Here is a 25963-nt window from a genome sequence, read left to right on the forward strand (position 1 = left end):
GCTCCAATGGCGGGATACTTTTATTCAAGGAAATGAAGCTCGCCTGAGGGGGGGATCAGGCGCTTCTGCATCATGAGCAGCACCTTAATGAGGCCCGCCACGCCGGACGCGGCTTCAGCGTGTCCTATATTCCCCTTCACTGAGCCCAAGTAGAGCTTCCGATCCGCTTGCCCGCCAAACACCTGGCGGATGCTAGCGCATTCGATCGGGTCGCCCTTTGGCGTGCCAGTGCCATGAGCTTCGACATAGGATACGCGGCGTGGGGAGAGACTGGCAATATCCAGCACACGCCGGTAAAGGGCAGTTTGCGACAGGGAAACAGGAACAGTCACGGGGTATGCGTTGTCGTTCTGGTTCACAGCGGAGCCGGCGATGACGCCCAAGATGCGGTCCTTGTCGGCAATGGCGCGATCAAGTCGTTTGAGTAGGATTATACCTGCGCCCTCGCCACGACAGTACCCGTCTGCACGGTCATCAAAGGATTTGGATCCACCAGTGGGACTTAAGAAGTTCGCTGCTCCGAGGTTTTGGTGCAGAGTGGGGCTGGTAATGACATTCACACCACCAGCGAGGGCCATGGAACATTCGTTTGCTTGTAGGGCACGACACGCAGTGTGTATGGCCACCAAGGAAGAAGAGCAGGCCGTGTCAAAGACAAGCGAAGGCCCGCTGAATCCGAAGAAATGACTGATCTTGCCGCTGGTGAAGGCGCGAACCATGCCCAGGACTGAGAAGGCGGTTGGTGCATGCGAGGCTACATTGTCTTCGTAGTCAGACGCCGCAACGCCCATGTAGCATCCGATATCTTTTGCAAGAGTGTGTTGGGAAAAATAACCAGCTGACTCGAGAGCTTCGTAGGCAACTTCCAGCGCCAGGCGATGCTGAGGGTCCATCGAAGCAGCCTCGCGCGAAGATCGCTTGAAGAAGCGATGGTCCCAGAGGTCAGGGTGACGTAGGAAGTTCCCATTCAAAGGAATCTTCCTATCTGGATCACGACGGAGGTTGATTTTAGGGAATCGACCGTCTGGGAGCTCGCTCAGCATGGACGTTGCAGATTCGATGACTCGCCAGTATTCCTCTAAGGAGTCTGCGCCGGGGTATCGACAAGCCATTCCGACAATAGCAACAGCGTCTCTGGGGTATAGATAGGGTCTGTCGTAATCCTGCTTGGCCCCTGTCTGGATATGGCTTACATGGAGAGCACCAGACTGCCGAATTGTGCGTGGGATGCAATCGCCCAGCCCCAGGACAGCGACCTCATGTTGTCCGGCTGTTGATGATCCAAGACTATCCACTGCTTTGCTCGTGGTTTGATACCAGTCGGATACATCGAGAAGCAACGTTCGTAGTGCAGCAACATGCAGAGCTTCGTCAATAGAGAGGATTTGTCCGTTGACGTTGGTTCGTAGAGGGACGAGGGGGCGACAATGGTCGGGGAATCGCAGTGATGATGTGCTCTCACATAAACGGACCAGCTTGTTATAGGACTCTTGATGAATCGAGTTGTGAAAACGACCAGCAAGAGGGATTTCCTTGACCTGAAGGCCAATATTATTCATATCGTGAATGATACTGGACTTGCGTGTTTGTGGAACAGTGAACGTTGCTGAGGTCGCGTCCGAGTGCACAGATATATATGCCTAGAACTTTCGTTAGCAAGATATCCAACACAACAGACGCATCGCATACCTTATCATACTTGGCCAAGATAGCATTGACCTTCTGTTCGTCTGCCGCTGCAGCCCACCGCCCAGCCAGAGAGGCAAATTCTGAGGTGTTGCGCTGGTCCAAATCCACATACGCCCCGATACAGACAGCCAGACGCAATGCCACAGCCCCCAACTCGACGATATCTCTATAGTCTCGAGAGCATGACAATGCAGCTGCAGTGAGAAACCCAGTGCAGAACCCTTGGATGCCCCCTTCTTTGACTCCGTTCAAAATGCGTAGGTGGGACTGGGTGGGGTTTCCCTTGTCCAAATAATTGAGATACTCAACCACTTGAGAGACGACCGTGAGTGGCGACAATAGTAAATTGGGATTTGCAACTGAGGCAGTGTCGAGTAATGCCTCTCCATCAAGCCACTTGCTGAATCGCTCCAGGATTTGCTTCCCGGGAAAGGTTTGCAGCACTGTGTCTGCCTCGAGTAGCGTACCCCATAACTGGGGGAGTTCACGGATGGCATTGGCAAAGGGCTGAAGAATAGGGTCTAAGAGTAGGACGTCTCGTAGGGAAACAAGATAGTCGTCAGACCATTGGATAGCCTGTGACCCGCACAGAAGCAGGGATGGGGTCATAGTGAAGAAGTTGAGTCGGTGGCTAAATGCACAGCGAAGAACTGTTGAAGATGTTCAGCCGTTACCAATGATAAAGAGTTACACAGCCATGGGTTTATTTTTGAATAGGGACGATCTGCTTCATCATCTCGGGAGTTATACCGGATGGTCCCTGTAGCATAGAGCCGCCGGACCCTGCAGACCCAAACCCCGAGTAAAGAGTCTCGGAACTTCTATATTTTCTGCCCATGTATACTCTGGCCCTCTGACATGATAAGCACAGCCTCGTATCTCCCAGTGGGCCATTACTCCTGAGCTTTCTGGCACTCTTTCCAATGCAAGTGAGCCTGGGAGGGCTGACTATCCTGATTTGTTCACGGACATCACCGCTGCAGACTCTCGAAACTTCTACCGTTAAGGTAAAACCTGCCAATATCAAATAGCCACGGAATTGATAATGGTCAGTGACCTGGGAACACCAAGTCTAGGGGTTCGTCACGTAGGGTTTCAAATTACAGTATTCAAAAGTGCTGAGTATGGTATAATTATTTACGTGAAAGCGTGCTATTTTGTGGGGATCAAGATTTTGAAGTGATTGACTACCGTGATAAGTCGATTGGAAAGGCCATAACTTTAGGTAGACTTAATACGACACATGTGGTCCCCCAGTGTTCCATTTCTCCTCCACTGACTCACATACTTCGACACAACTTCTGTCGAAACCTCATCTACCTCCCGTAAAGTTCTCGAGACGGCCCTTGTTCTACTCGTATCAAGAATAACCCTCCCCGTCGCCATGCGCTGAAAATTCTTTTCAAAGAAATCGGACAACATATGCAACTCCATGCGCTCGTCTTCCGTTCCTTGATGCTCCACTGCCGCTTGTACATTACTTAACCACTGGTTAAACGGCACACGAACTGTATTGATGTCCATGCAAGAAGCGAATACATCAAGAATATCTTGCCACGCTTGACGGATGGGATTTTCCAGATGGTAGATACCGCTTAACGAAGCGGAAAAGAGGATATCACCCAGCACGGCAGCTGCAGCATCCATAGGGATCCAAGACAGAGTCTATCTTGTTAGCAACCGTTTGTCATATAGATGTAAGAAAGGGGAACACACCTGTTTAATTATCGGAAGTTGTCCTACCATGCCCGCAAACTTCACCAGCGTAGGGATATGCTCCTTTGGGTTCCAGTAGCCGCTAGTGGAGGATCCCGACATCTGTCCTACTCGTACAATCCCCAGTTCTAGCCCTGGGTATGTTTTTGCTGCGGCGCGTAGAACCTCTTCGCACACGTACTTAGCTTGGCCATAACCAAAGTCGTCAATGACGCTGGCTTTATCTGAGGGGACTTCAGGAACGAAACATGTCCCGTGAGTGCGGGGATATTGTCCCACAACAGCGATAGAGGAGACAAAGAGAAGTCGTGGCTTGATAGACGGCCGACGGTTGTGAATGTCAAGACTGAGGCGGATGAGGCTGTTGAGATACTGAAATTGGGATTGAAAAGAGGCGAAACTGCGCTTGAAGTCCATCGGCCAGGCATTATGGAGGATGTGTGTAGTTTGTGATATTAGCTGGGTGTAGACCTTCAGAGAGAGACCGAACAAGTCGGCGGTCGGATCGCATGGGATGATTTCAATCTTTGACGCCATTTTGAGTCCAATTGATACCCCTTTGCTTTCTGCTATGTTCAGTTGTCGTTGGAGAAGGTCAATTTGCCCTGTCAAGGGGTCTGCCGGTCGTCGATTTAGGCAAATAATCTTCTCGACCGTAGGGGAAGCGATGAAATGAGCCAACAGGCTAGAACCAAGGTTGCCAGTACTGCCAGTCAAAAGCACGATGGATTTCCCTTGGATACTGAGGGAATACTGACGAATAATCTCATCAATATCACTCTCAGAGCTCTCGCTATGTCCGGTTTGAGTTCCTTTTATATCGCGTAGAGCCGTTGCAAGCTTGGACACGGAAGGATTCCTGTATATGAGATCGACTCGCATGGATCCTCTCTGGCTTTCGGGCACAGCATATAGCAGAAGGCGGTGCAAGCGCATTGCCTGCAGTGAATTCATCCCTAGTTCAAAGAGATCGCTACCATTATCCCATTGTGAAGGAGGGATCTTCCACCCTATCTCCCTCTGGATGAGATCCTTCAACTCCATTTCAAGGGTGTCGGACTGAAGATCCAGGGCGTTTGTTTCCTCGGTGTCCTTCAACTCTCTGTAAACGTCGGCAATTTCTTCTTCATAAACTCGGTAAGTCTCCCTCCTCAGGATCGAGCCTTTATCGGACCTTGGAATCGGTTTCTCTGGCGACGCAAATATAATACTAGCCGGGCTGGAGATACGCGCATGGGAATCCATCTGCTCCCCGGCCTCGACGATAATTGGCCACAGGGCTGTCTTGAGCAACTCCTCATCTCCGATCTCATAAGAGGACTCAATTATGACACCAATCTCGAATCTGCCTTCCCCAAATGCTACGGCGGACTTTACTCGCCTGTCTTGCATAAGGAGAGACTCGAGAATCCGTGGGATGACCTTCTCTCCATTAACGAGAACGATCAAATCATCTTTGCGTCCTGCAGCTCGGAGATGGTGCCTGTACTCTGCACCGCGGCTGATGAGAATATCTTGCAGCTCGAATGGCGAATCCCAACCAAACGGGTGTATAGTTAGTTTGTATTGTTTTTCCTCAGCGGAGGAGCTTGCATCAACCTCGTCGAGACGGTAGTTGATATCCTGGCGAAGTTGCCAGTAGTGCCAGTCGTAGTCTGGGGCGGGGACGGAAACGACCCCCAAAGGTCCGCACTCGGTAGTGCCAAAATGAGCCAGTAAACTCACCCCAGAGGTTGCTAAGATCTCGGCGACGGAATTCTTGAGTGGTCCTCCGCCAGAGAGGACAAATTCCAGAGGCCGCAAGGCGTTGACGCCTTGCTCTGGAGCTAGTGCCGTGATTTCCTCGAGAATGTGAGGTACTGTCATCAGGGCTGTTGGGGTGAAGGTGTGAATCAGCTCGATCATCAAAGAGCCAGTAGGTATGGTGTTGGAAGGAGGCAGCATAAATGGCTTCCCAGCTCCCATGGCGAGACATGGTGCGACAAGACCGAATCCCTGGCTCATCAGCGTTTTGCTTGGCTTCCTTACTCAGAAACTTACGTGAAATAGTGGTAACGCTGAAAGAACGCTTCCTATAATGTCCTCTTTGCCTAGCTGATGGCATTCCGCAAAGTTAAGGAGATAACGATGTGGTTGGTAGATTGGCTTGGGGAGCCCAGTTGTTCCTGAAGAGTGAAGAATCAATACATTCCGATCGTTCTCGCTGACAAAATGCCTGCCGTCATCGATTTTGATAGCAGAAAGATCCAGCGTTCGACTTTTCTCGAGGTCGTCCTCGTATGGTCGCTGTACATACATCTGAATACCAACTGACTGGCCTTGGCCCTCGAGTGCAATCGCCTCCTTCATTGTACTCGTCAGTCGTGGTGATACAATGGCTGACCGTGCTCTGATACTGGACAAGAGATGATGTACGGCCGTCGGGCTGAGTCGAGCAGAAAGAACGGCAACGGGAACTCCCAGGCTCAGTAACGCTAGGAGATGGACCAGGAGCCCGACATTGCTCTCTAGGAAGAGCACCACAGGACTGCACTTGGTCACTGTTCTATCTTCGTTTATCGTAGGAGAAGAAATAATGCCTATTTCTTCCTGTAGTCGTTGGGCACAGTAATTAACGGCGTGGTAGAACTGTTGATGCGTGATCGAAATAGCATTGCCGATCGCATTATTTTGTTTGGAGGGCAGCTGGAGACAAAAGACATGGTCTGGATTGTGCTGAGCGTTGAAGAGCAAAAGTTCTATAATGCTCTTTAATGATTTCGAGTCTTCAGGTTGAAGCAGATTGACCTTGGCTCTCTGGAAAGGAGCTACGTTGATAGCGATGGGGGACATGACGATATTCTTCGTTCGTTACACCCGCACAGAGATTTCTGGGAAGCCTTGTCGAACATCTATAAATCTCAGTGCCGAGGATAGGAGCCAAGTTCATCCCAAGCTCATCTATTCGACACCAACCGGGTCCGCGGCTGATTGGCCATTCATCTGACTGTCATGGACCAGAGTATGGCCGTTTAATGGTCTATCTGTCTGTCCCCATTGGTAAACTCGCTGGCTTACACTGCATTCACTCATTTCTAGCGAGTATGCATTTGAATTCTGCCAAAAATTCCCCATCCTGTCTATGCAGTCTCTTGTATATCTCTCTTCCTCAATCTCACCAAGAAGCCCTCTTGCATGACAAACCACCGATTCATCACCCGCCAGCCTCCTCCCTCTTCCTGTCCCACCAGCTCGAACTGCTCATATCAGCCCAATCCATTAAAAAAAAAAAAATAGAAACACTTACATCGTACTTCCTCAACAAAGTCGGAACCACCTTGTACATCTCTAGATACGCGATATGCTTTCCCATGCAGGTCCGATGACCGGCCCCAAACTACACCATCGTCAGTCAACAGCGGATTATAAGGATGAAGGGTGACTCACCGTCAGCAGTGCATTCTCCATCTTCCTGCGCTTGTCTGCATCACATCTCAACCATCTGTCCGGATTCCACTCATCGCAGTCCTCTCCGTACAGCTCCTTGTTCCGGTGTACCACCCATGCACTCATACCAACTACTGTGCCACCCGGCAGGTACTTGCCACAGATAGTCGCGCCTTGGCGGGGTACAACCCGCTCATATGGAAGTCCGAACGGGGGGTGAATACGGCCACCCTCTTTAATCACTGCATCGAGATAGGGTAGTTCGCGAGTTTGCTTCCACGAAGCCAGCTCATTTAGATTTCCCGCTGCGGCTGCGTTATCCAGTTCTTTCCGGAGCTTCTGTAGGGTGTCTGGATTGGTGAGGAGATGGTAGAAGACAGCCCGTAGGAAGATACCGGTGGTGTCGCTACCGGCGGTGATGTTGGAGGAAGCCCAGGCACTCAGAGCACTGTTTTCAATGAGCAAGGAATCGAGAAGGAATCGTGCAGATACGCACTATGGGGGCACCGATGAATCCTTGGCTTCCGCCTCCATGAACCTGGACAAAAAATCACGCGTGTTAAAGTGCCAGTCATTCTTGTTCGTGGTGCGCTGCAATTCCCGACGTTCCTCTACGCGGGCCATGGCGAACGCTGCCCCGGGGCTGGCGCCACCACCTCGTAGCCAGCGTTGGATGGGGTTATTGATCCAGAATTTGTCGAGCCAGGGCATTTGGGTAACCTTTATAGGTTAGATAGGCTAAGCACCAATGAAAGAATCAACCCACCAACGAAGTCTTCTTAAACGTCCCCCAGATGCTCGCCATGACATAATTGATGTCCTCTCCTGACTCAAGAAATCCCAAACGCCGCGAATAGGTCAACTCGCCAATGACATCAAAAGCAAACATCTGCAACCACTTGCCGAAATCTAGGGGTGTCTTTTTCTCCAGGAAGCGAGTCTCGAGTTGCTCACAGAATACACGCATAGTGCTGTCGACGTAGGGCTCGAAGGAGAGCAAGGTGCTCATGGAGTAGGCGCTCGAGATGGGCTTCTTCAAAGCGCGGTGGACTTTCTCGTCTTGTGCTGCAAAGATCCCGGGAATAGGCTTTCCGCGAGGTTTCATAAGTAGGGCGTGGTAAAAGTCGGACTAGAAAATTAGCTACATTTACATGTGTGATGAAAGCAGGAATACCTTCATCCATGGCTCGGTAAACCCATATATGTGACCGACTTCTTTCGGGTCACCAACAGACACCATATTCGGACCAAAACGGACAAGGGCACCATATTTTCGATGCAGTGCTGTGTGGATATCATGCGCCTTGAAGCTCAAAACCCAAGTGAAACGGGGAATGTTGGTCCAGCGAGCGTAAAATGGGCCGGGGATGTGGGACAGTCGAAGGTACGATCGTAGTAGCGAAAGAACAAACAGAAGCAGAGGAATGGCTCCCAGAATGATTGGATTGGACGTGACAAAGTTTACTGTGTCTTGGAAAAGAGCCATTTTGCTATCTATGGGTGACACTTGATAGTAGAATTAGAACGAGAACAAGGAGCCGTGGGGTATTTGCATCCAAAAATTATACTCTGGTCCCGGGACCGGGGTTAAGTGCACTAAGAACTCAGCTCTAATGTAGAAGAACTAATGTATATCAAGCCATTCCTCCGTTTACTCTGAGGGTCTGTCCCATCACCCAACGACTATCGCTGCTACAAAGAAACACAATACTCCCAACAATATCTTCAGTCTCCCCAACGCGTCCATTGGGATTCGCATTCCGCACAAAGGCCAGTGTCTGTTCCGTCTGCACTCGATTGAATAGCTCCGTGGCGGTGGGCCCGGGTGCAATACAGTTTACCGCAATGCCTTTCCTTCCTAGATCCTTGGAAAGCACACGCGTCATTTGCTCGATGGCCCCTTTACTGGATACGTAGCTGAGATAGGGCGGCGCCACCGTGGAGGCAGCACATAGCGTTGTAGAAAAGAGGACGACGTGGGATCCAGGAGCCAGGTGAGGGACAGCTTTCTATCTGATCATCAATCATCGTTTTGACGGCCACGGAGCAGGAAGTATTACCTGGACCAAAAATAGCGGCCCCTTAACATTCAACTCAAACAATGTATCATACAAATCCTCTGTCAAAGCCTCCAGGGGGCTCATGGCCATTTTTCCCGCTGCAGCAATCACGAGATCGATCTTGCCAAACTTCTTGACCGTCTGGTCCACGAATCGCGAGATCTCGGCCACTTTGCCTGCGTCGAGTTGAATGGCAATGGCACGGTCACTGCCGACTTTCTCAACCACCTCCTGAGCCCCTGAAGCATCGGAGAGATAGCCCACTGCGATACAGGCGCCTTCTTGTGCAAGACGCAGGGCGGCGGCCTTGCCGATACCTTTGGAGCCACCGGTGATAATTGCGACTTTGCCTGTGAGGGACATATTGAACGTAATCGGCTGTGGTGCGATAAAAGAATAGATGGTTGTAATGAAATGTAGAATGCGAACTGTTAAATAGAAGAGCCACCGGGCTGGTCTCGGAGATAATGCTCATGTCCGATTGGCATTCACAGCATCGAAGGATATACTCTGGTCCCTCATGATCCCGCCCCGAACAAGACAACTCTTACGCTTTATTTCCCTTTAAATCTCAATCTGTGCCGGCATGTTTCTTCCCACAATATCTGGCTATCGACATGGCAGAGGAAAAACAAGTCGACAACAAGCTTCCTGATCCATCGGATTTTCCCGACGGCGGCTGGAAGGCCTGGTCGGTCGTCCTAGGCGCTTGGTCGTGCCTTTTCTGCAGTTTTGGGTGGATCAATTCCATTGGACTTTTCCAGACCTTCTACCAGGATGAGCTGTTCCAGACTTACGCACCCAGTTCCATCGCCTGGATCACATCCGTCGAGGTTTGCTCCGCGGCCAACATTAATTGCATATTCTAATTGCAGTAGACAGGAACCATGTACATTACATCGCCTGTATATGGCAAAATCTATGACAATTATGGGCCCAAGCCCCTGGTGTACGGGGGCGCCTTTCTCCATGTCTTCGGGCTGATGATGGCCTCGCTTGGAACAGAATACTACCAAATCTTCTTGGCGCAGTCAATTTGCAGTGCCCTTGGTGCGGCAGCACTATTCTCTGCTGGACTGGGACCGGTGGGGTCGTGGTTTCTGAAGAATCGAGCATTGGCTTTTGGAGTAGTTGCTTCGGGGTCTTCGCTGAGCGGGTGTTTAGTTCCGTGCGTGATTTCATCCATCTGCTGGAGGAAACTGACCCAGGTAGAATCATCGTAACGCGACTAATCCCCCGTATTGGATTCCCATGGTCCATGCGCATTTGCGCCTTCATGTTCCTTGGTCTGTTGCTTCTTGCGATGATTTTCCTGGAGCCGCGCGTGCCGCCACAGCCTAAACCATGGAATATCAAGGATTTCCTGCTTCCGTTGAAAGAACTGCCCTTTCTCACCACCACGATCGGGTTGTGTCTGTTCTCTTGGGGCATGTTTGTCCCGTTCAACTTTCTAGTGCTCGAGGCGCAGACGCACGGGATGAGCCTGTATCTGGCTAATTACCTCATTGCCATTTTGAACGCTGTCAGGTATCCATCCATCACCCTTCGGTTTTCAAGCATGGTTGACAAAAACAGTATATTCGGTCGCATTATCCCCGGCTGGCTCGGTGACCGAATCGGACGCTTCAACATCGCCATTCTGACCACGGGAACATCGGCTATATTAGTCCTGGTTTTGTGGATTCTCGCGAAACATTCCGCCACCACAATTGTCTTTGCCGCCTTCTTTGGCTTTAGCTCTGGAACATTTGTGTCCATCACACCAGCGTTGATCCAACAGCTATCTGCGGTGCAGAACGTGGGGATCCGCCTTGGGACGTGCTTCGGGATTATGAGTTTAGCCACCTTTACAGGAAATCCGATTGCTGGGGCACTGATTGCACGTGATGATGGGAGCTATTTGTATCTGAAGATCTTCAGCGGTGCGGCTATGGCAGCAGGGTGTGGGATGTTGATTGTTTCGAGGACAATTCAGGTTGGGTTGAATTGGGGGAAGATTTAGTGGAAGAGGTAGTGTCAGTCACGTCTGAAGTCGATCGGACTTGGGGATGAGTGAATAACAGGTATATTGCTAAGTATTGTATGTTCTGTATCTGTGAAACAACGACCAACATGATTGCTCACTGGGAAGCCTCCCACGCCTTCAGATATACTGGCAGATTCAAGATAAACTCTTTCCGGCGAGGCTCCCATCCGAGCACCGTTCTCGCCCGCGACGCATCCGACTTGCTCACCAGGCTCAATGCCTCCAGGAATGGATTGCCGTGTGTACCCGCATACTCCAGCTTGGCCTTGACACCCAGCGCCTCCTTGGCCGCCTGCATGATTTCCTGCACGCCAATGGTTTCCGACACCAGATCAAACACGGGCCAGGTACCGAGTCGTCCATCCAGTCGGTCAATGGCCGCATGGAACGCAGCGGCCGCGTCATCGACGTGCAGCGTGCCGGTTCTCGCGGTGATATCAACGGGGACCTGGATCGTCTCCTGGCTGCCGGATTTCTTCGCGGCGAGAAGGCCACCCCACCACGTGCCCCAGACCCAGGAGGTACGACCGTACATCGCACACGGTCTCAAAATGGCCACATCCAGGACATCGCGAGACGCCAAGATGGCCTGCTCGTGCGCCGGACGCCAGGCCACCGCGGTGGCCGGCTTGGCCTTCGACTGCGCGCTGCCGACCGGGGACAGATCACTGACACGAGACGCAGGCGAGCCATGCACCCACGAGCCGGAGCAGTACACGTATCCCAGCTTGGGACCAACGATATTCTCCTTCTTCAGCGTGTCGCGGCGAGTAGTGGCCGCGTCCACGACCCCCTGGAGGATCTGTGTGGCCTGCTCGTAGGCGGAGGTCGAGTCCACCACAACATCGATGGAGTGCTCAGCAATGATGGCAGCGAGTTTGGCCGGATTGGTAATGTCATCTTCGACGGGATGGACTTCGTTCTGGAGGAGGAGTTTCGCTTTTTCGGGAGTACGAGCCGTACCCCAGACAGTGTAGGTGCCCGCAGCGAGGAGGGATTTGGAGACGGCGAGGCCGACGTAGCCTGAGCCGCCGAGGATGAAGACGTTGGGCATTTTGGGAGATGGTGGTATCGTACTTTTGGGAAGTGTTGGTATGATGGTTCAATGTATCCTTCCATACATCTCTCTGCTGGGTGGTATTTATACATGGTGGCTGTATCTTGTCCGGCTCGATCTATAGCGGATTTTCAGAAACTCTCGGACACCGCTCGCTATGTCCGATGCAGGGAATTTGTCAGCGCAGACGTTCTTTGTTTGCCTGTTGGCGTGACATGAGAGACCGGAGTACTCGAACCCCTGCATGTCAGGGTCCAGAGGGCCTCATCCAATCCACAAGGGTCAAGATAAGCGATGGCCCCAGCTGGCCCTCGGATCTCCGGCCGTGTCTCCACCCGACAGCCTCAAGCGCTCCCGGCTTACGGTCGTTGACTCCGGGCCATCAACCCAGAGTATTGCCACGGCCTTTGGTCCAAAGGTGACAGTGAAAATGAAACATGCACCTGCTCAAGGAGGATCTCGTAGCTGTCATCTTAAACCCTGACTAATCTTCACTAACCCTAACTATTACTGATCAATGGCTAGTACACTTCCCCCCAAAACATGGGAAACGGGATGCGCGCGACCGGCAGATGAAGCCTCCTGGGGAGCTGAGGCGAACTATGTAACTGAGCACGGCGAACAGGCGCATTGGACGCTGCCGGTGTATACGGAACCGCCCACTTCGACTATTGGTAACCAACTTGGGTTGACCCATTTGCGAACTTGGCCGAGCATCTTCAACGGTACTTCCACGGGGAAGCCGGAATGGTTTAAGCCTTCCAAGAAGGTCGATGTGTTGATTTGCGGAGGTATGAGTATCCATCGACAATATATATTTCAACCCTAACGGACAATTATAGCCGGTCCATTTGGCCTGGAGGTCGGGCTGATTCTCGCCCGGCAGGGGATTAGCTTTCGCATCATAGGTGTGTTATTGTCCTCAGTCATAGTATAATAACTGGAATTGATGGCCATAGACAAATCAAATGCCCCCTGCCTCTCGGGAAGGGCAGATGGTGTTCATCCCCGAGCCCTCGAGCTCCTCCACAGCTGGGGTCTCGCCCACGAGGTTTCCGAAGAAGGGCCCATTTTGAACTCGACCGTACTCTTTCGCAATGGCGTCAAGCTGTTTCATGGATTTAGCTCCACTTGTGACTCCCGCTACAAGGGAATCCACATCATCACCCAGGGTCAGATGGAGCGCATCTACATCCGTGATCTCCTCCGGCACCGGATCGTCGTGGAGCGGGGCACGACTGTCAGTCAATTTGAGGTGAATCAGTCGTGGGATGAGCACCCGGTACAGGCGACCTTGAAGAGTACTGCCACTGGGCAAGACGAGGTGGTGCGCGCTCGGTATCTCATCGGTGCAGACGGAGCGGCCAGTAGCATCCGCGAGCAACTAGGAGTGGAATTTGATGGGATCACGACGGATATCTACTGGGCAATTATGGACTGTCGCTTCAAGACGGACTATCCGCATATCCTTGGGTTCAATGTCATTATTAGTGCGGAGCATGGGGGGTGCATTGTGATTCCGCGAGAGGATGGATATACTCGGTATGCCTCCGAGCTTGGCGGAGAGCATACATTCTGACCGTGCCAGATTCTACACTCAGATCAATGGCGAAAAGGCCCGGAAATTACAGGCAAACCGACAGGCCCGACACAATGGCTCTGCGGTAGGAGAGACCCGTATTGATGACCACGGCATCACGCCGGACGAGGTACTCGAACAGCTCAACCACATCATTGCGCCTCACAAGGTCGAATTTGCATCGGCTATGAGCTGGTTTTCGGTCTGGAGAGGTATGTCAGCGCGACCAACTGATATAAATCACCTACTAATGAATCAGTGAGCGAACGAGTCGCACGCAACTTCTCTTCCCCCGATCTCCGCGTCCATCTCGGTGGGGACGCCGCGTAAGTCTCAGCCCTCCTCAGTATGCGGCTGAGATTGACTTGAAAAGACACGTCCACAGCGTCTTGGGTGCCTTCGGGCTCAACTCGTCTATATATGACGCTGCCAACCTCGGCTGGAAACTCGGCCTCGTGCTCCGCAAACACGCCCAGCCCTCCCTTTTGACCACCTACGACCCGGAGCGCCGCCTCTTCGCCAACAGCGTTATCCGATGCTCCGGCGCCTACCTGCGCTTCATCTGCAACTCATCGCTCCCACTCGCCGCCCTGCGAGATCTAGGCACTCATCTCGAGTCACATGATGAGCACCTCCCGCTGCTAGACGGGAGTACTGAGGCAGATCGGGACTTTCTTTATACATTCTTCAAACGACATGCGATGTTCCTGCTTGGCGTGGAGTGGCCCATTACGACCTCAGCGATTTGTCCCTCTGATGACGACGTACGGCCCTCGTCTCTACGGAATGGAGTCAGGGCACCAAATCCGCGCGTCTGCCTCGAGACTAATTACACCGCATATCTGTACGATAAATTAGTAGGGGTGGCGCGATTCCATCTGCTGGTATTTGGGTCAGACCTGCAGGGTCCTGTGAGGGAGCGGTTGACGGTTTTGGCACGGGAGATTTGCAGGAATAGAGGATTTTACAAACGATTTGGGGGGCGGAAGCTGTTTAATCTCGTCCTTGTGACGAAGAACCTCCCATATCAGATAGCAGAGATGCTGGAGGGCGACCTAGCACCTCTCAAGGAGCATGCGACGATTGTCTATGACGATCGCCCGCCGGATGAGGATGCGCATTACTGGTACGGTGTAAATCATGCTCGCGGAGCGGTGGTGGCGGTGCGCCCTGATCTGACGGTCGGGGTGAGTGTCTGGCCGGAAGAGATGGACAAGCTGGATAAGTATTTTGCATCGTTTTTATTGGAGAGTGAGAAGACTGAACACACGAAGAAGAAGGAAGGTCTGTTGGCTCGGTTGTGGGCAGCTTGGTGATCGTTATTGGCATCTTTCCATTATCCAAGTCCCGCTCCATTCCTGTCTGAGAATTTCTCGTACGATAAATTCTGAGATCTTCCAGCGAGTTATTTTTTGTGGTCAGTAGAGACAGAGACTAGACTGCTTTTCTTGGTAGTTCTTCAAAAACAAATATATATATCCAAACAAATACAGGATAACTTATGTAATCTGTTGATTAAAGCATATTTGTCTGGTATCAGCCACGGATCCTTTTGAGATAAACTTGTGCTAAATTGAAACATCCTGATATCCAACATTCAATATACATCTTGCAATTGATACACCACTCTAGCTACCAGTATAATCCCCTACCGGAGTCCATGGGTAATCGCCCCTGTAGACATTTATCTTAATCTAATCGTCTCTAACCTCATAAAAAATGGTAAAAGAATCAATGCTCACGCCCGTGAGCTTTCCCTGCTTCTCGAGAACCGCTGACGTATTGGTAATTCCCCCCTCGTGCGACGGGGCCGCCGCTACCGACAATCATAAGTTTCTCCACTAACACTCAAACGTCATGCACTTACGAAATGTCTCTCCGGTCTCGCAGCGCCAATTCTTCCACGCTATCGCTGTCTCATTACGCACGACCGTCTGCTGGCCGATGATACTGGTCCATTCGCCGTGATAAGCCCCAGCACCGGGCACTTGAACCACCGGAGGCTCTATCGGAGTATTAGGGTCACCCATAAAACACACTCTGGGCTCAGATACATACTCGGGCTCTGCTGATACTGTTGGTCAAACGAACCATCCGGCCAGGTCCTCCATTGCGTAAGCTTGCAAGTGTTAGCCCCATCCGACGATTCAGTTTCCGAATGGGAGGCAAACCTCCTCGCTGATCTGGTAATAGCCTGTTGGACCCGAGAAATTGAAAGTCCGAACAGCACCGGGGACTCGGTCTTTACCCTTCGTGCTGGAAGGGACTAGACCGCCTTGGAACTGGATGTTGAAGACTAGGAACGTTAACCGAGAATAAACAGACGGGTGAAGATACTAACACGAGCCCATGATATCCTGCACATCGTGGGCGGGAGCGCCAATCACACCATAGGACGTAAGGTTCTTGAATGAGGTGCCCGCAGGACATTTGCAGGGACGATCAACCATACTGCAGGGAGGGAGAGAGGTCGGTCTGGCCATTGCCGCCGTTCCTGCTGCAAGAATAGTGCATGTGATAGTGAAAAGTTTCATAATGACAGGGGTTAGGGATGCTGCAGATGCTGCTCGATTTCTGTGCCTTTCGCCGCAATGTATAGTTCAATGAAGGCGTGTCTATCTTTATATACCTCGCTCTCGATCCAGAATCCAAAAAACCAACGCAAATAATTTTTTGGCTTGCATAGCCATCCATATCGTTGACCTGATGTCAGCTCGTATCGTTAAATTACTCCCACTACGTAAGCGCTAGCCTGACCCCCTGCAACCCTCACTCGGTGTTTGGCAGATGAATTCCACTGCACTCCTTTTAACTTATCTTCAGCTTACTACGGAGGAAACACGGCGTTACCTGGGACCCTGATTTTTAGACCAAACTTACTTTGAAGCGAGCCGTTGCCCAATAAAGTTTGGCGACATTCTCAAAATCGCTCTTCATCAGCCATTGCAACTTGGTCTCAACAGCACACCTCGTCTAACTAACAACAATGGTCGCGGAAAGACGCCGCTGGACGCCTGCCGAGGATGCGCTCCTTCGTCAGGAGATGGAATTACAAGAACGATGTATGCCTTCTCTTCGGCTAGTATGGGCGGTATGGAAGAATCACGCTAAGGCTGACAGCCCCCACCGGGCGATCTCGACGCATCGACTGGAACGCCATTGCCAGGAAAATTGCGGGCCGCAGCAACAAGGACTGCCGGAAACGATTTCACAACCAGTTTGCAGGCTGTGTAAGAAAGGTATCCCAGAATCGAGTGCAATAGCTATACCGCACCTGAGTTGGCACTTACTGGTGGTGCAGGGCCCATGGACCCCCGAGGAAGACACCCGGCTCAAGGGGCTGGTACGAAAGTACCGGTACAATTGGGCGTTTATCGGCCAGCGGATGGAGACGAGAAATGCAGATCGTATGTTATGGTATGGAACATGTGGTGATAAAGCTAATGGTAATGATACAGAATGCTCGAAGCGGTGGCATCACAGCCTCAATCCAGAGTTGGAGCGCAGGCCATGGGCTGACGCCGAGGTAGGTTCCTTATCATTGTTGCACGGCCTCTGCTGATTGGGAAGAATCAATTGCTTCTGTCCGCAGTCAATGTCCATGGGACCAGCTGGAAAGACATACAACGAGGCTACTTTCCCACCCGTTCAGCAAACAATATCAAGAACCAGTAAGATGGCAAAGGACACATTGAAGTACGATCTCTAACTCTACTAGATTCACTGTTTTGAGTCGACGAGCCAGTGATACTAGTAATTCCTCGACAAGTGCACCCTCACCAGCTACTTCCTCCGTGTCTCAGAATATGGAAGCTTCGACCCCGAGGCAGGATGTCTCATTCGATCACTTTCTACGTCTGTTGCCAGTTGAAGAGTCAAAAGAAGACAATTCACTCTTGACGCATGACATACAAGTTGACGCACCTTTGAGGGACGCTCTCGGTGAAGAGCCCTGGAACTGGAACATGGACGAGACAGGTTTGAGCCAGTTTGATGATCAGGATCCCATCATGAATCTTCCAGATCGTGACAATACGTTCATCAATCCAAATCTCGAACTCAGTACGGACTTGAGATTGGAACTGCCCTCTTGGACAGCCGAGGCTCCTCAGCTACTTGATAGTTATCGAGGAGAATCTTCTCCGTTGCACATCCAGACTACTACCTTTGCTCCTGATTCCAGCTCGTCCGCAGAGTTGTCGGAAGATCAGAGCTCTCGAATTACCATTACGGTGGACGGAGCCGAGCCGGAGACAATCATGACGGTAATGAAGATTCTGTTTCAGTCGAATGCGCGGGTGGGATTTCAACGTGGACAGATAGATACATAGAGTATTTGGCAGGCGGTATATGATAGAGCAACAGATGTTACGAGATATAGATATCAACTAATTACATAGATAAAAATATGTCTGTATGTATATCGTCTAACAATATCTATGTATCCGTCTTAAATACAGCAGCAATAGAAAGATCCGTCACGGCTTGGAACATGTCTCCCAGATTATCCACAGGGCATACTGCCTGGATTGTCACTCTGCGATGAGAGGAATTCGGTCGCGATTGGCTTCGTGGAATATCTGACACCGACGGCGTAAGGAGAGTCGAAGAGCGGTACGAATTCGTGTTGAGGTTGTATTCCTCGGTGACGGATGACGGAAAAGGGAATGCTAGGGACTCAGAAAGAAGACCACCGGAGAGATCACAGGAGGGAAACGGGGAGATTGAAGGCAAAGTGCCTATCAATCCTCCATCAGAGGTGGGAGACTCCCACGGAGGCGTCATTTCCATCCCACTGTCCAGCTCTATCAGCTCAATTGAATCGCCCGCGCTTACCGCCGCTCCAGTTGGTTCACTTTGCAATCGGCGCTGGAGCAGATGATACCGGTTCTTCGCTGAAAGACTGCTTCTCCGATGAAAGTATAGCGAAACAATTTGCTGCCAGCAGCGCCCGTATTGTTCCACCGCGTGAATGAGGAGATTATCCTACCAGCTATGCATTAGAACGAATACAAGTTCCGAGAAAAAAGAAACAATAGAACCTTACCTCATCTGGTGTCCACTGGCTATGATCGATCTCCGGGTTGAGAGCGTGCATCCATCGTTTGGAGCACTGATCTGGCAGTCGGGTACCCACAACCGAAGCTACGACGGCCCATTTGGTACCGTGGTGTTGGACGGCTTTACTAAGTCGCTCGTCCTCCGCTTTGGTCCAAGGTCCCTTATTGACTTTGGTGTCCGTGGTGCCGTGCCACCGCTTGCGGCAGTCTTTGTTGGTTCGCCCGGGGAGGAAGGACGCGATCTCGTGCCAGCTAACGGCGCCCTGTGTCTTTGCTGCATTTTACGGTCAGCCCAACTCGTATACTAGGGTGTGTCTGGAGTACCTTTTTCCACTGCCTGCCGTAAGATCATGTCTTCTTCTGTTGTCCAGCTCTGGCGAGGTCGTGTCATGGTCAACATTTTAGGATGTGCAGTACTGCAGGTGGATATCTCCGGTGATCTACAGAGTCCGAGAATAGGAACAATCCCCGACTTTATGCTCTTTCAGGGAGGGTATGCATACAGGCAGAACTGTCTTCTTCACACATGCTATGTGCCAAGCCGAAACAAATGGCGCCGCACGTTGCAGCATGGAGGGAATACGAGAGGCGTCGCAATCAGCGAGTGTTGGCAGGATTCAGCCCACTGTTAATGGAACCATCACTACTCCACGCAGCTGGCAGAGCTTCATCTCGTATCGACCAATAGGCGTCCGATGAAAGCACGCGGTTCCCCTGCAAAATCCTGTTAATACTGTTCATCTGGTTGGATCTTGCTGGCGGTGGGCCCAACGACCAGGGTGAAGGCTCGTATTTCCGCATCGGGGAAAAGGTTCAGCCTTCAGGCAATTTTTCAGTAATATTGAAAATGACAATTGCGCACTTGCCATAGAGGACTGCCTTTACAGGCATGTCTCATCAAAAATCGCGGTGCGTGGCGATACGTTGGGAGCACTTCACTAAGTACCTGCGGATGTCGGATAAATACGGGAGAGCATCCACTACCGTACCTAATCTGAATTGGTTTAATAAAGCCCAAAACCACTCCTCCAAGAAACTTTCGCCCTAAATTAGTCCTACTGTGTCCAAATCTTCCAGGCACCACTGAAATGTCCCCGATTCCGCCTCGTTGCTAGCTGGACCTTAGCGGAAACTTAACCCATTCCCTTCATGCATGAAAGGCGGCTGAGGCTTATTCATGTAGTCCAATCTAGTTAGGTTACGCTCGCCAACTATTGTTGATCCTTGTTCATGTTGCAACCGGTGGACCGTCCCTTAACTCGCTTGAAATAAACGAATCTATTATTATCGAGATGGAGCTCACGCAATAACAAGAAAGGAAGAGGACATGGGTCGGTTATTAGCACCTTATTAAATATGAATTTTCACCACACCATGTATCAGGGAAGGCGCTAGTCTTATATTTGATGTTTTTTGCGCTCTAGGGAGATGATTGTCGCCTAGACAGTTTTGGTCAACTAAATTGCTCCGGGAAAGTACTTTCTGGATCATCTTGAAATTGTAGCCAGATATATTGTTCTAATATTGGGCTGACCCACCAAGTACAGCGACTGGTTAGTGCTGATATAGCCTGAGTCCGTTGTATCGGCCCCCTGGAATATTACCGCCTATCATTTCATAGACAATATCACAGTCAGCGATGGCGGTGTTTGCTCGTATCTAATAGTCTAGGTCAGCTGAAGCGAGCAAACCAAAAATTCAGGAAGGTTTATAGAAGGCTTAGATGACTCGGGGGACGACTCTGGGCTTCCAGCTCGACTCAAGTGGCTGTTCTGGTCGACTATATAAATCTAACCCATGATGTGAGCAGAGCATTATAGTACAAAATCATCCCTGTGCATGTGATCTACAATGCACACAATCCCACACATGAAGATCCTCTTGTGGTTCCTGGGTCCATTATTTGTCCTGGGCGGCCCGACCCATCCCCGGAACCACCCAGCACCATGGCACCCCTTCACTATCGACACAAACTACTATGAATCCATACCGGATACCAACGTGGTCCGCGAGTACTGGTTCGAAATTGTCAACACGACTGCTGCGCCGGACGGCGTTGAACGCCCCGTGCTGCTCGTCAATGGGCAGTTCCCCGGCCCAGCCATCGAAGCGAATTGGGGCGACACGGTCAAAGTGCACGTCACCAACCGGATGAGTGATAATGGGACTGCTTTGCACTTCCATGGGGTGCGACAGCTGCGCACTAACCAGATGGATGGCGTGGCTTCTCTGACGCAGTGCCCCATTGCTCCCGGGCAGAGCTACACTTATGTTTGGCGTGCAGAGCAGTACGGATCCAGCTGGTACCATTCGCACTTCTCGCTGCAAGCATGGGAGGGTGTCTACGGGCCTATTGTAATTCACGGACCCGCCACGGCGGAGTATGATGAGGATATTGGTGTTGTCTTTTTGAGTGACTGGGCCCACCGGACCATCGACGAGATGTATCAGAGCCAGCTAGAGACGTATGGCACGCCACAGATGGAGGGCGGTTTGCTGAATGGAATGAATGTATGGGTGCAAGCGGACGGGACCACGGTGGGCCGTCGTTTCGAAACATTCCTCAAACCAGGCAAGAAATATCGCATCCGGCTCATCAACACGGCCATGCACACTCACTTCAAGTTCTCCATCGATGGGCATGATCTTACCGTCATCGCCAACGACTTTGTCCCACTCGCCCCGTTTACCACCACTGTCGTGCCCATCGGCATGGGACAACGCTACGATGTTATCATGACCGCAGACCAGCCCCTGGATAATTACTGGATGCGTGCCGTACCGCAGACCTTCTGTAGCAATAACACCAGCGGGGACAATATCAAAGGAGTGATCCGGTATGCCGGTGCGCCGCACACAGATCCCGCATCATCCAAATGGGACTACGGTGACGACGTGCAATGCGAGGATTTTGTCATGTCAAAGCTTGTGCCGCATCTCGCTCTTGATGCAGATCTCAACAAAAACTCTAGGCTGGTTAACTCACCTGCAGCCGTCGACGCTGTCGGGGATCCGAGCCTGTACCTCTGGACGCTCGGCGGGAGTGCCTTCAACGTCTCCTGGCAGGACCCGACGCTACGGCAGACGGCAAAACCGGGGAAGGTTAACTGGAAGGCAGGGCAGGGGGTAGTTCAGGTGGACAAGGCCGATGAATTAGTGGTCTTTATCATCCAGACGTACATCCAGGCACCGCATCCCATCCATCTCCACGGTATGGCTACCTTGACAGCCTCGCAGACAATGATATTAACCATGTGTAGGACACGACTTCTTCGTTCTCGCTCAGGGCCTTGGAACTTATGACTCGCACAACGTTACGCTGCAGACCAATAACCCTCCGCGCAGGGATACGGCCATGCTGCCCTCCAAGGATGAAGGCGGAGGTTATCTGGTGCTGGCATTTCCGGCGGACAACCCGGGGGTATGGCTAATGCACTGCCATGTGGGCTTCCATGCAACAGAGGGCTTTGCGCAGCAGATAGTAGAGCGACGGACTGAGCTCCAACAGTTCCTGGATAAGGGGGTATTAGAGCGGACTTGTCGGGCGTGGGACCAGTATGCGCAACGGAATCCGTATGGGATGCAGTATACGGGGATCCACGGACCTTTTGACTCGGGCGTCTGATTTTGTATTTAGTATTGTCTAATCACGCGCGTATGGGTACCGTGCGGTAACCGAATAGATGTCAACTCTGATCCATATGCTCAAAAGCTCACTCCGAAGCCTCCTGTCCCTCTTCGCCTTTCCACTGTCACATTTGTCGGTGTGTTGGGTTTATGGGCTGGAGGCTTTTGTATATAATACGGCGGGAGGGATGGACAATACTTTTCGTTCTTCATGCTTGGGCTGGAGTTGGTCTAGATGGCCATTCAGGGGGATCATTATCTCTCTCGACAGGAAGAGTAAATTTTTATGCATTGACTACTGCGCCGAAAATCGTATCCAGATAACCCGCCCTGAAGTATGCCCCAGAGCTATCATGATCTCTTTCGACGATTGGCAAGCAGGTCGATAATCAGGAGGTATCCAGAGGACTCTTTGGCCGTGGTAAAATAGCCATTGTGTGTCCTGCATAAACATCTTTACATTGGCCGGAGATGGTGCTAAGGATGGATTGTCGCTCGAAGACTGGATCTTCAGGAACCCCCAATTGGTGCTCAGATGTGAACCATTTTCAAAAAAATCCACGGTCCCAAATTTCTCTCCAGACTGTGGGAATGTTCATTACGTGGGTCGAGATTCGAGTCTCTGGCCTTGACCTGCGCAGCCTTTTTTGACTAGCATTTGGATGCAAGAGTGCGACTAACACCGGTTACGGCCCGGACAGTAGCCGAGAGTCCCCGCAGCCCCATGAGTCAGACCCGTAAAGCTCCGCCAAGCTCGACTGAACTAATCCCGAGCCTGGGTTTGTCTACTCTGAAGCATCTCACATCATGGACAACGATCTGGAGCCAATGCAGCTGGCCGATGGCCAACTTGCTCAGCGCAGTTTATGGGATCGTCTGTACGTTCCGAGAACGGTCTATCCGCCACCACCAGACTGACTACTACAGACAACCATCACTTATTGTCGCCTCATCAACTGCGCTCGTATTTACAGGATGCGGTATCAATTTCGCTTTTGGTGTGTACCAAGATCTATATGACTCCATGGCCAAAGAACCCGGCACGCCATTCACGGGAGCCACGCCGGCGCAGATTGACCTGATCGGCACACTCGCCATCGCCCTGATGACCATGGGGGCGCCTTTCTCGACCGCCTGGACGAAGCATTACTCCCCACGCACAGTCATCTGGGCCGGCGCCCTGGTTTTCGTCGTCTCGCACTGTCTCGCCAGTGTTAGCCAGGCTCTGTGGCAGTTCACCCTCACCCAGGGCCTGCTTTTGGGCATGGGCACCTGCCTCACCTACATGCCCTCTGTCACCGTGGCACCGACCTGGTTTTCGCACCATCGCGGTCTCGCCATGGGGATTATCCTTGCAGGCACCGGTGTTGGTGGTGTCGTGTGGCCACTGGCCTTTCGCTCGCTGATCGTCCGCGTCGGATTCCGTAACACGTTACGCATTACAGGTGCCATCTCTTTCACGTTAATCGCGATCTCCGGGTTTTTTGTAAAGTGGCCTGCAAGTCAAATAACACGGCTTCAAGCCGAGAATGCTGCATCCTCGCGCTCATCGGGCATTCTCCGAATCCCACTGGCTGACTGGCACGTCGTGCGGACTCGCAAGTTTGCAGCGCATGCGTTGGGTGCTGCCCTGCAGTCTGCTGCTTACTATACACCAGTATTTTTCTTTGCGTCGTTTGCCCGTACGCTTGGATACTCGTCCTCGACGTCGGCAAACTTCATTGCCATTTCAAATGCTGCCAATGCCCTAGGGAAAATTGTGATCGGACACGCTGCCGACCGCATGGGCCGCCTGAACACGCTCTTTCTAACAACTATGTTTTCTGCTGTCGCCGTGTTAGCGCTGTGGTTGCCAGCCGCTTTGGTAACCACGCCCTCAAGTGGAAGCGCCCTGTTCATTGCATTCACGATATTCTATGGCGTGTTCGCCTCGGCATATGTGTCGCTCTTCCCCACGAGCCTAGTCGAGCTCTTCGGTGTGCAGAATTTTGCTAGTGTCAACGGTGTGCTCTATATGGTGCGCGGCATGGCCACCCTGATAGGAACACCAGTTGCCGGTGTTTTGATTCGGAGTAGCCAACACAAGACAGATCCGCGCAGCTACGAGAACACTAGTATCCTGGTGGGAGTATTGCTAGTTGCGGCGACTCTAGCCACCGTTTGGGTGCGGATCGAGGCCAGTCTATCACTCGAGAGTGGACAACTGCGTCGGAGGAAGTGGCTTATGTAGAAAAATAGAATCTCAATGGAGTTAGGAGTTGCATCTAGTTGGTGGAATTACCTCTATGTTGCTACTCATCTTTGACCTTGGTGTATATATTGACTGAACGGATGCCCCAGAATTGCATATCGTACATTGAAGGACAATGGTAGAGTATTTGTCCTTGTAATAAATTCCCAAGGTCAAAGATCGAACTCGCAACTCGAATAAGGAGGCATGGCGTGCGTAGTTATTCACCGGGGCATTCCATTCCGGAATGCCGCTTTTCCCGTTAAATGGCCCCCATCGTCTAGAAATAGATTTCTGGCCAGCGTGAGTGGGGGCTCTATAACTATCACGAGGCTGCGAACAGGTTTCCAGTAAATCCTGAATCTGTGGTATATATTGTTAGGCCTCTCCCCGCCAGTTCGATTGAACTTGTACTATTTCTTAACCATACAATTGCTCACCATGTCAATCGAGAAGCCTACCGTCCTCCTTATTCCAGGTGCCTGGCATCAAGGAAGCACCTTCGAGCCGGTCGCGAATATACTTCGAGCGCAAGGGTATCAAGCAGAAACTATAACTTTACCTTCTGCGGGTGGACCAGCATCAACGACTGCCTACGATGACGCCGATCATATCCGGAAAGCGTATCTTAACGACCTCATTGCCCAGGGCAAGGAAGTTATCATCGTCATGCACTCCTACGGTGGCATTCCTGGCACAGAGAGTGTAAAGGGCTTGGCACGGAAAGATCTCGTTGCGCAAGGGAAAAAGGGGGGGTCATCAGCCTCATATACCAATCAGCTTTCCTGGTTCCCGCTGGAGCAAGCGTCGAGTCCTTTTTGCCCGGTGGATTAGATCGTTATATGACAACAGACGTAAGTTCCATGGGAGATATTTTCTTACTTCTTGACGAGCGAGTGTTGACCCATCCTACAGGGAGAGAAAATGTATCCCAAGGACCCCAGGGAAAAGTTCTACAACGACATGGACGAAGAAACTGCATCAAAGTATCTGGCTGCAATAGTGCCCCATGCCCCCGAAACTATGCGGACTCCGCTAACCTACGCGGCCTACCATGATGTGCCTACCAACTACATTTTTTGCACTCGGGATGCGGGTTTCCCACTTTTTGCGCAACAGAGGATAGCTGCTATCCCGGGAGAAGGGGTTGTACACCCGTACACCGTTGACGGGGGACATTTTGCCATGTTGAGCAAGCCGCAGGCCGTGGCGGATGTGATTCACGATGTTGCAACGAGAGCTGCTGCCGTTTGATTTTGTTTTTATGGTCTGCTGCGAAGCAATTAGAGATCTCTCCTCTCGTTGAACATACTGTCAGATAGATAATAGGTCGCCGCTCTTTCATATAAATTAATTAGTTAAGGAGCTCGCTTGTTTATACTGTCCAGTGATCAGGCCTGCACTCCAGATTCCATAATGGGATCAAGAATGCTCGGCTCTTAAAAGTCGAAGTTTCACTAGAATATCGAGAGGGTCCCTCTGTCATTACTTCA

At 51.4% G+C, this 25963-nt stretch overlaps 14 protein-coding genes across 14 annotated transcripts; 7 read left to right on the forward strand and 7 right to left on the reverse strand.

The window, feature by feature from the left end:
- Positions 1 to 20: 20 nt before the first annotated feature.
- Positions 21 to 2388, reverse strand: N7510_009573 (uncharacterized protein; the record flags this gene model as incomplete). The annotated part of the gene is made up of 3 exons (XM_056981498.1): positions 21 to 1640; positions 1690 to 2320; positions 2381 to 2388. 3 exons carry the CDS (start codon positions 2386 to 2388, stop codon positions 21 to 23), a joined length of 2259 nt encoding a protein of 752 aa, XP_056829334.1.
- Positions 2389 to 2910: 522 nt separating this feature from the next.
- On the reverse strand, positions 2911 to 6237 carry N7510_009574 (uncharacterized protein; the record flags this gene model as incomplete). The annotated part of the gene is made up of 3 exons (XM_056981499.1): positions 2911 to 3354; positions 3433 to 5424; positions 5446 to 6237. 3 exons carry the CDS (start codon positions 6235 to 6237, stop codon positions 2911 to 2913), a joined length of 3228 nt encoding a protein of 1075 aa, XP_056829335.1.
- A 361-nt stretch (positions 6238 to 6598) lies between these two features.
- On the reverse strand, positions 6599 to 8317 carry N7510_009575 (cytochrome P450; the record flags this gene model as incomplete). Its single annotated transcript, XM_056981500.1, is given in 5 exon segments — positions 6599 to 6781; positions 6832 to 7326; positions 7339 to 7551; positions 7598 to 7960; positions 8006 to 8317. 5 exon segments carry the CDS (start codon positions 8315 to 8317, stop codon positions 6599 to 6601), a joined length of 1566 nt encoding a protein of 521 aa, XP_056829336.1.
- A 148-nt stretch (positions 8318 to 8465) lies between these two features.
- N7510_009576 (uncharacterized protein) lies at positions 8466 to 9317 on the reverse strand (the record flags this gene model as incomplete). The annotated part of the gene is made up of 2 exons (XM_056981501.1): positions 8466 to 8840; positions 8892 to 9317. Coding segments are annotated over 2 exons (801 nt in total), but the record flags the coding sequence as incomplete, so codon positions are not given.
- Positions 9318 to 9508: 191 nt separating this feature from the next.
- N7510_009577 (uncharacterized protein) lies at positions 9509 to 10893 on the forward strand (the record flags this gene model as incomplete). The annotated part of the gene is made up of 3 exons (XM_056981502.1): positions 9509 to 9724; positions 9770 to 10059; positions 10104 to 10893. 3 exons carry the CDS (start codon positions 9509 to 9511, stop codon positions 10891 to 10893), a joined length of 1296 nt encoding a protein of 431 aa, XP_056829338.1.
- Positions 10894 to 11011: 118 nt separating this feature from the next.
- Positions 11012 to 11971, reverse strand: N7510_009578 (NAD-dependent epimerase/dehydratase family protein; the record flags this gene model as incomplete). Its single annotated transcript, XM_056981503.1, has 1 exon — positions 11012 to 11971. One exon carries the CDS (start codon positions 11969 to 11971, stop codon positions 11012 to 11014), a length of 960 nt encoding a protein of 319 aa, XP_056829339.1.
- Positions 11972 to 12218: 247 nt separating this feature from the next.
- On the forward strand, positions 12219 to 12458 carry N7510_009579 (uncharacterized protein; the record flags this gene model as incomplete). Its single annotated transcript, XM_056981504.1, has 1 exon — positions 12219 to 12458. The coding sequence occupies one exon, from the start codon at positions 12219 to 12221 to the stop codon at positions 12456 to 12458; it is 240 nt and encodes a 79-aa protein (XP_056829340.1).
- Positions 12459 to 12491: 33 nt separating this feature from the next.
- Positions 12492 to 14869, forward strand: N7510_009580 (uncharacterized protein; the record flags this gene model as incomplete). The annotated part of the gene is made up of 6 exons (XM_056981505.1): positions 12492 to 12765; positions 12817 to 12882; positions 12934 to 13516; positions 13563 to 13765; positions 13813 to 13879; positions 13939 to 14869. 6 exons carry the CDS (start codon positions 12492 to 12494, stop codon positions 14867 to 14869), a joined length of 2124 nt encoding a protein of 707 aa, XP_056829341.1.
- Positions 14870 to 15247: 378 nt separating this feature from the next.
- Positions 15248 to 16003, reverse strand: N7510_009581 (uncharacterized protein; the record flags this gene model as incomplete). Its single annotated transcript, XM_056981506.1, has 5 exons — positions 15248 to 15369; positions 15421 to 15558; positions 15612 to 15672; positions 15725 to 15849; positions 15895 to 16003. The coding sequence occupies 5 exons, from the start codon at positions 16001 to 16003 to the stop codon at positions 15248 to 15250; spliced, it is 555 nt and encodes a 184-aa protein (XP_056829342.1).
- Positions 16004 to 16539: 536 nt separating this feature from the next.
- N7510_009582 (uncharacterized protein) lies at positions 16540 to 17884 on the forward strand (the record flags this gene model as incomplete). Its single annotated transcript, XM_056981507.1, has 6 exons — positions 16540 to 16615; positions 16674 to 16783; positions 16855 to 16960; positions 17012 to 17079; positions 17124 to 17224; positions 17272 to 17884. The coding sequence occupies 6 exons, from the start codon at positions 16540 to 16542 to the stop codon at positions 17882 to 17884; spliced, it is 1074 nt and encodes a 357-aa protein (XP_056829343.1).
- A 106-nt stretch (positions 17885 to 17990) lies between these two features.
- Positions 17991 to 19013, reverse strand: N7510_009583 (uncharacterized protein; the record flags this gene model as incomplete). The annotated part of the gene is made up of 3 exons (XM_056981508.1): positions 17991 to 18539; positions 18601 to 18887; positions 18938 to 19013. The coding sequence occupies 3 exons, from the start codon at positions 19011 to 19013 to the stop codon at positions 17991 to 17993; spliced, it is 912 nt and encodes a 303-aa protein (XP_056829344.1).
- Positions 19014 to 20482: 1469 nt separating this feature from the next.
- Positions 20483 to 22238, forward strand: N7510_009584 (uncharacterized protein; the record flags this gene model as incomplete). Its single annotated transcript, XM_056981509.1, has 2 exons — positions 20483 to 21824; positions 21874 to 22238. 2 exons carry the CDS (start codon positions 20483 to 20485, stop codon positions 22236 to 22238), a joined length of 1707 nt encoding a protein of 568 aa, XP_056829345.1.
- An 809-nt stretch (positions 22239 to 23047) lies between these two features.
- N7510_009585 (uncharacterized protein) lies at positions 23048 to 24470 on the forward strand (the record flags this gene model as incomplete). Its single annotated transcript, XM_056981510.1, has 2 exons — positions 23048 to 23118; positions 23168 to 24470. The coding sequence occupies 2 exons, from the start codon at positions 23048 to 23050 to the stop codon at positions 24468 to 24470; spliced, it is 1374 nt and encodes a 457-aa protein (XP_056829346.1).
- A 441-nt stretch (positions 24471 to 24911) lies between these two features.
- On the forward strand, positions 24912 to 25724 carry N7510_009586 (alpha/beta hydrolase; the record flags this gene model as incomplete). The annotated part of the gene is made up of 3 exons (XM_056981511.1): positions 24912 to 25225; positions 25276 to 25324; positions 25386 to 25724. 3 exons carry the CDS (start codon positions 24912 to 24914, stop codon positions 25722 to 25724), a joined length of 702 nt encoding a protein of 233 aa, XP_056829347.1.
- Positions 25725 to 25963: the final 239 nt, after the last annotated feature.

The sequence above is a fragment of the Penicillium lagena genome (assembly GCF_028827675.1).
Source record: "Penicillium lagena strain IBT 129212 chromosome Unknown utg000007l_segment0_segment0, whole genome shotgun sequence".
Lineage (NCBI taxonomy): Eukaryota > Fungi > Ascomycota > Eurotiomycetes > Eurotiales > Aspergillaceae > Penicillium > Penicillium lagena.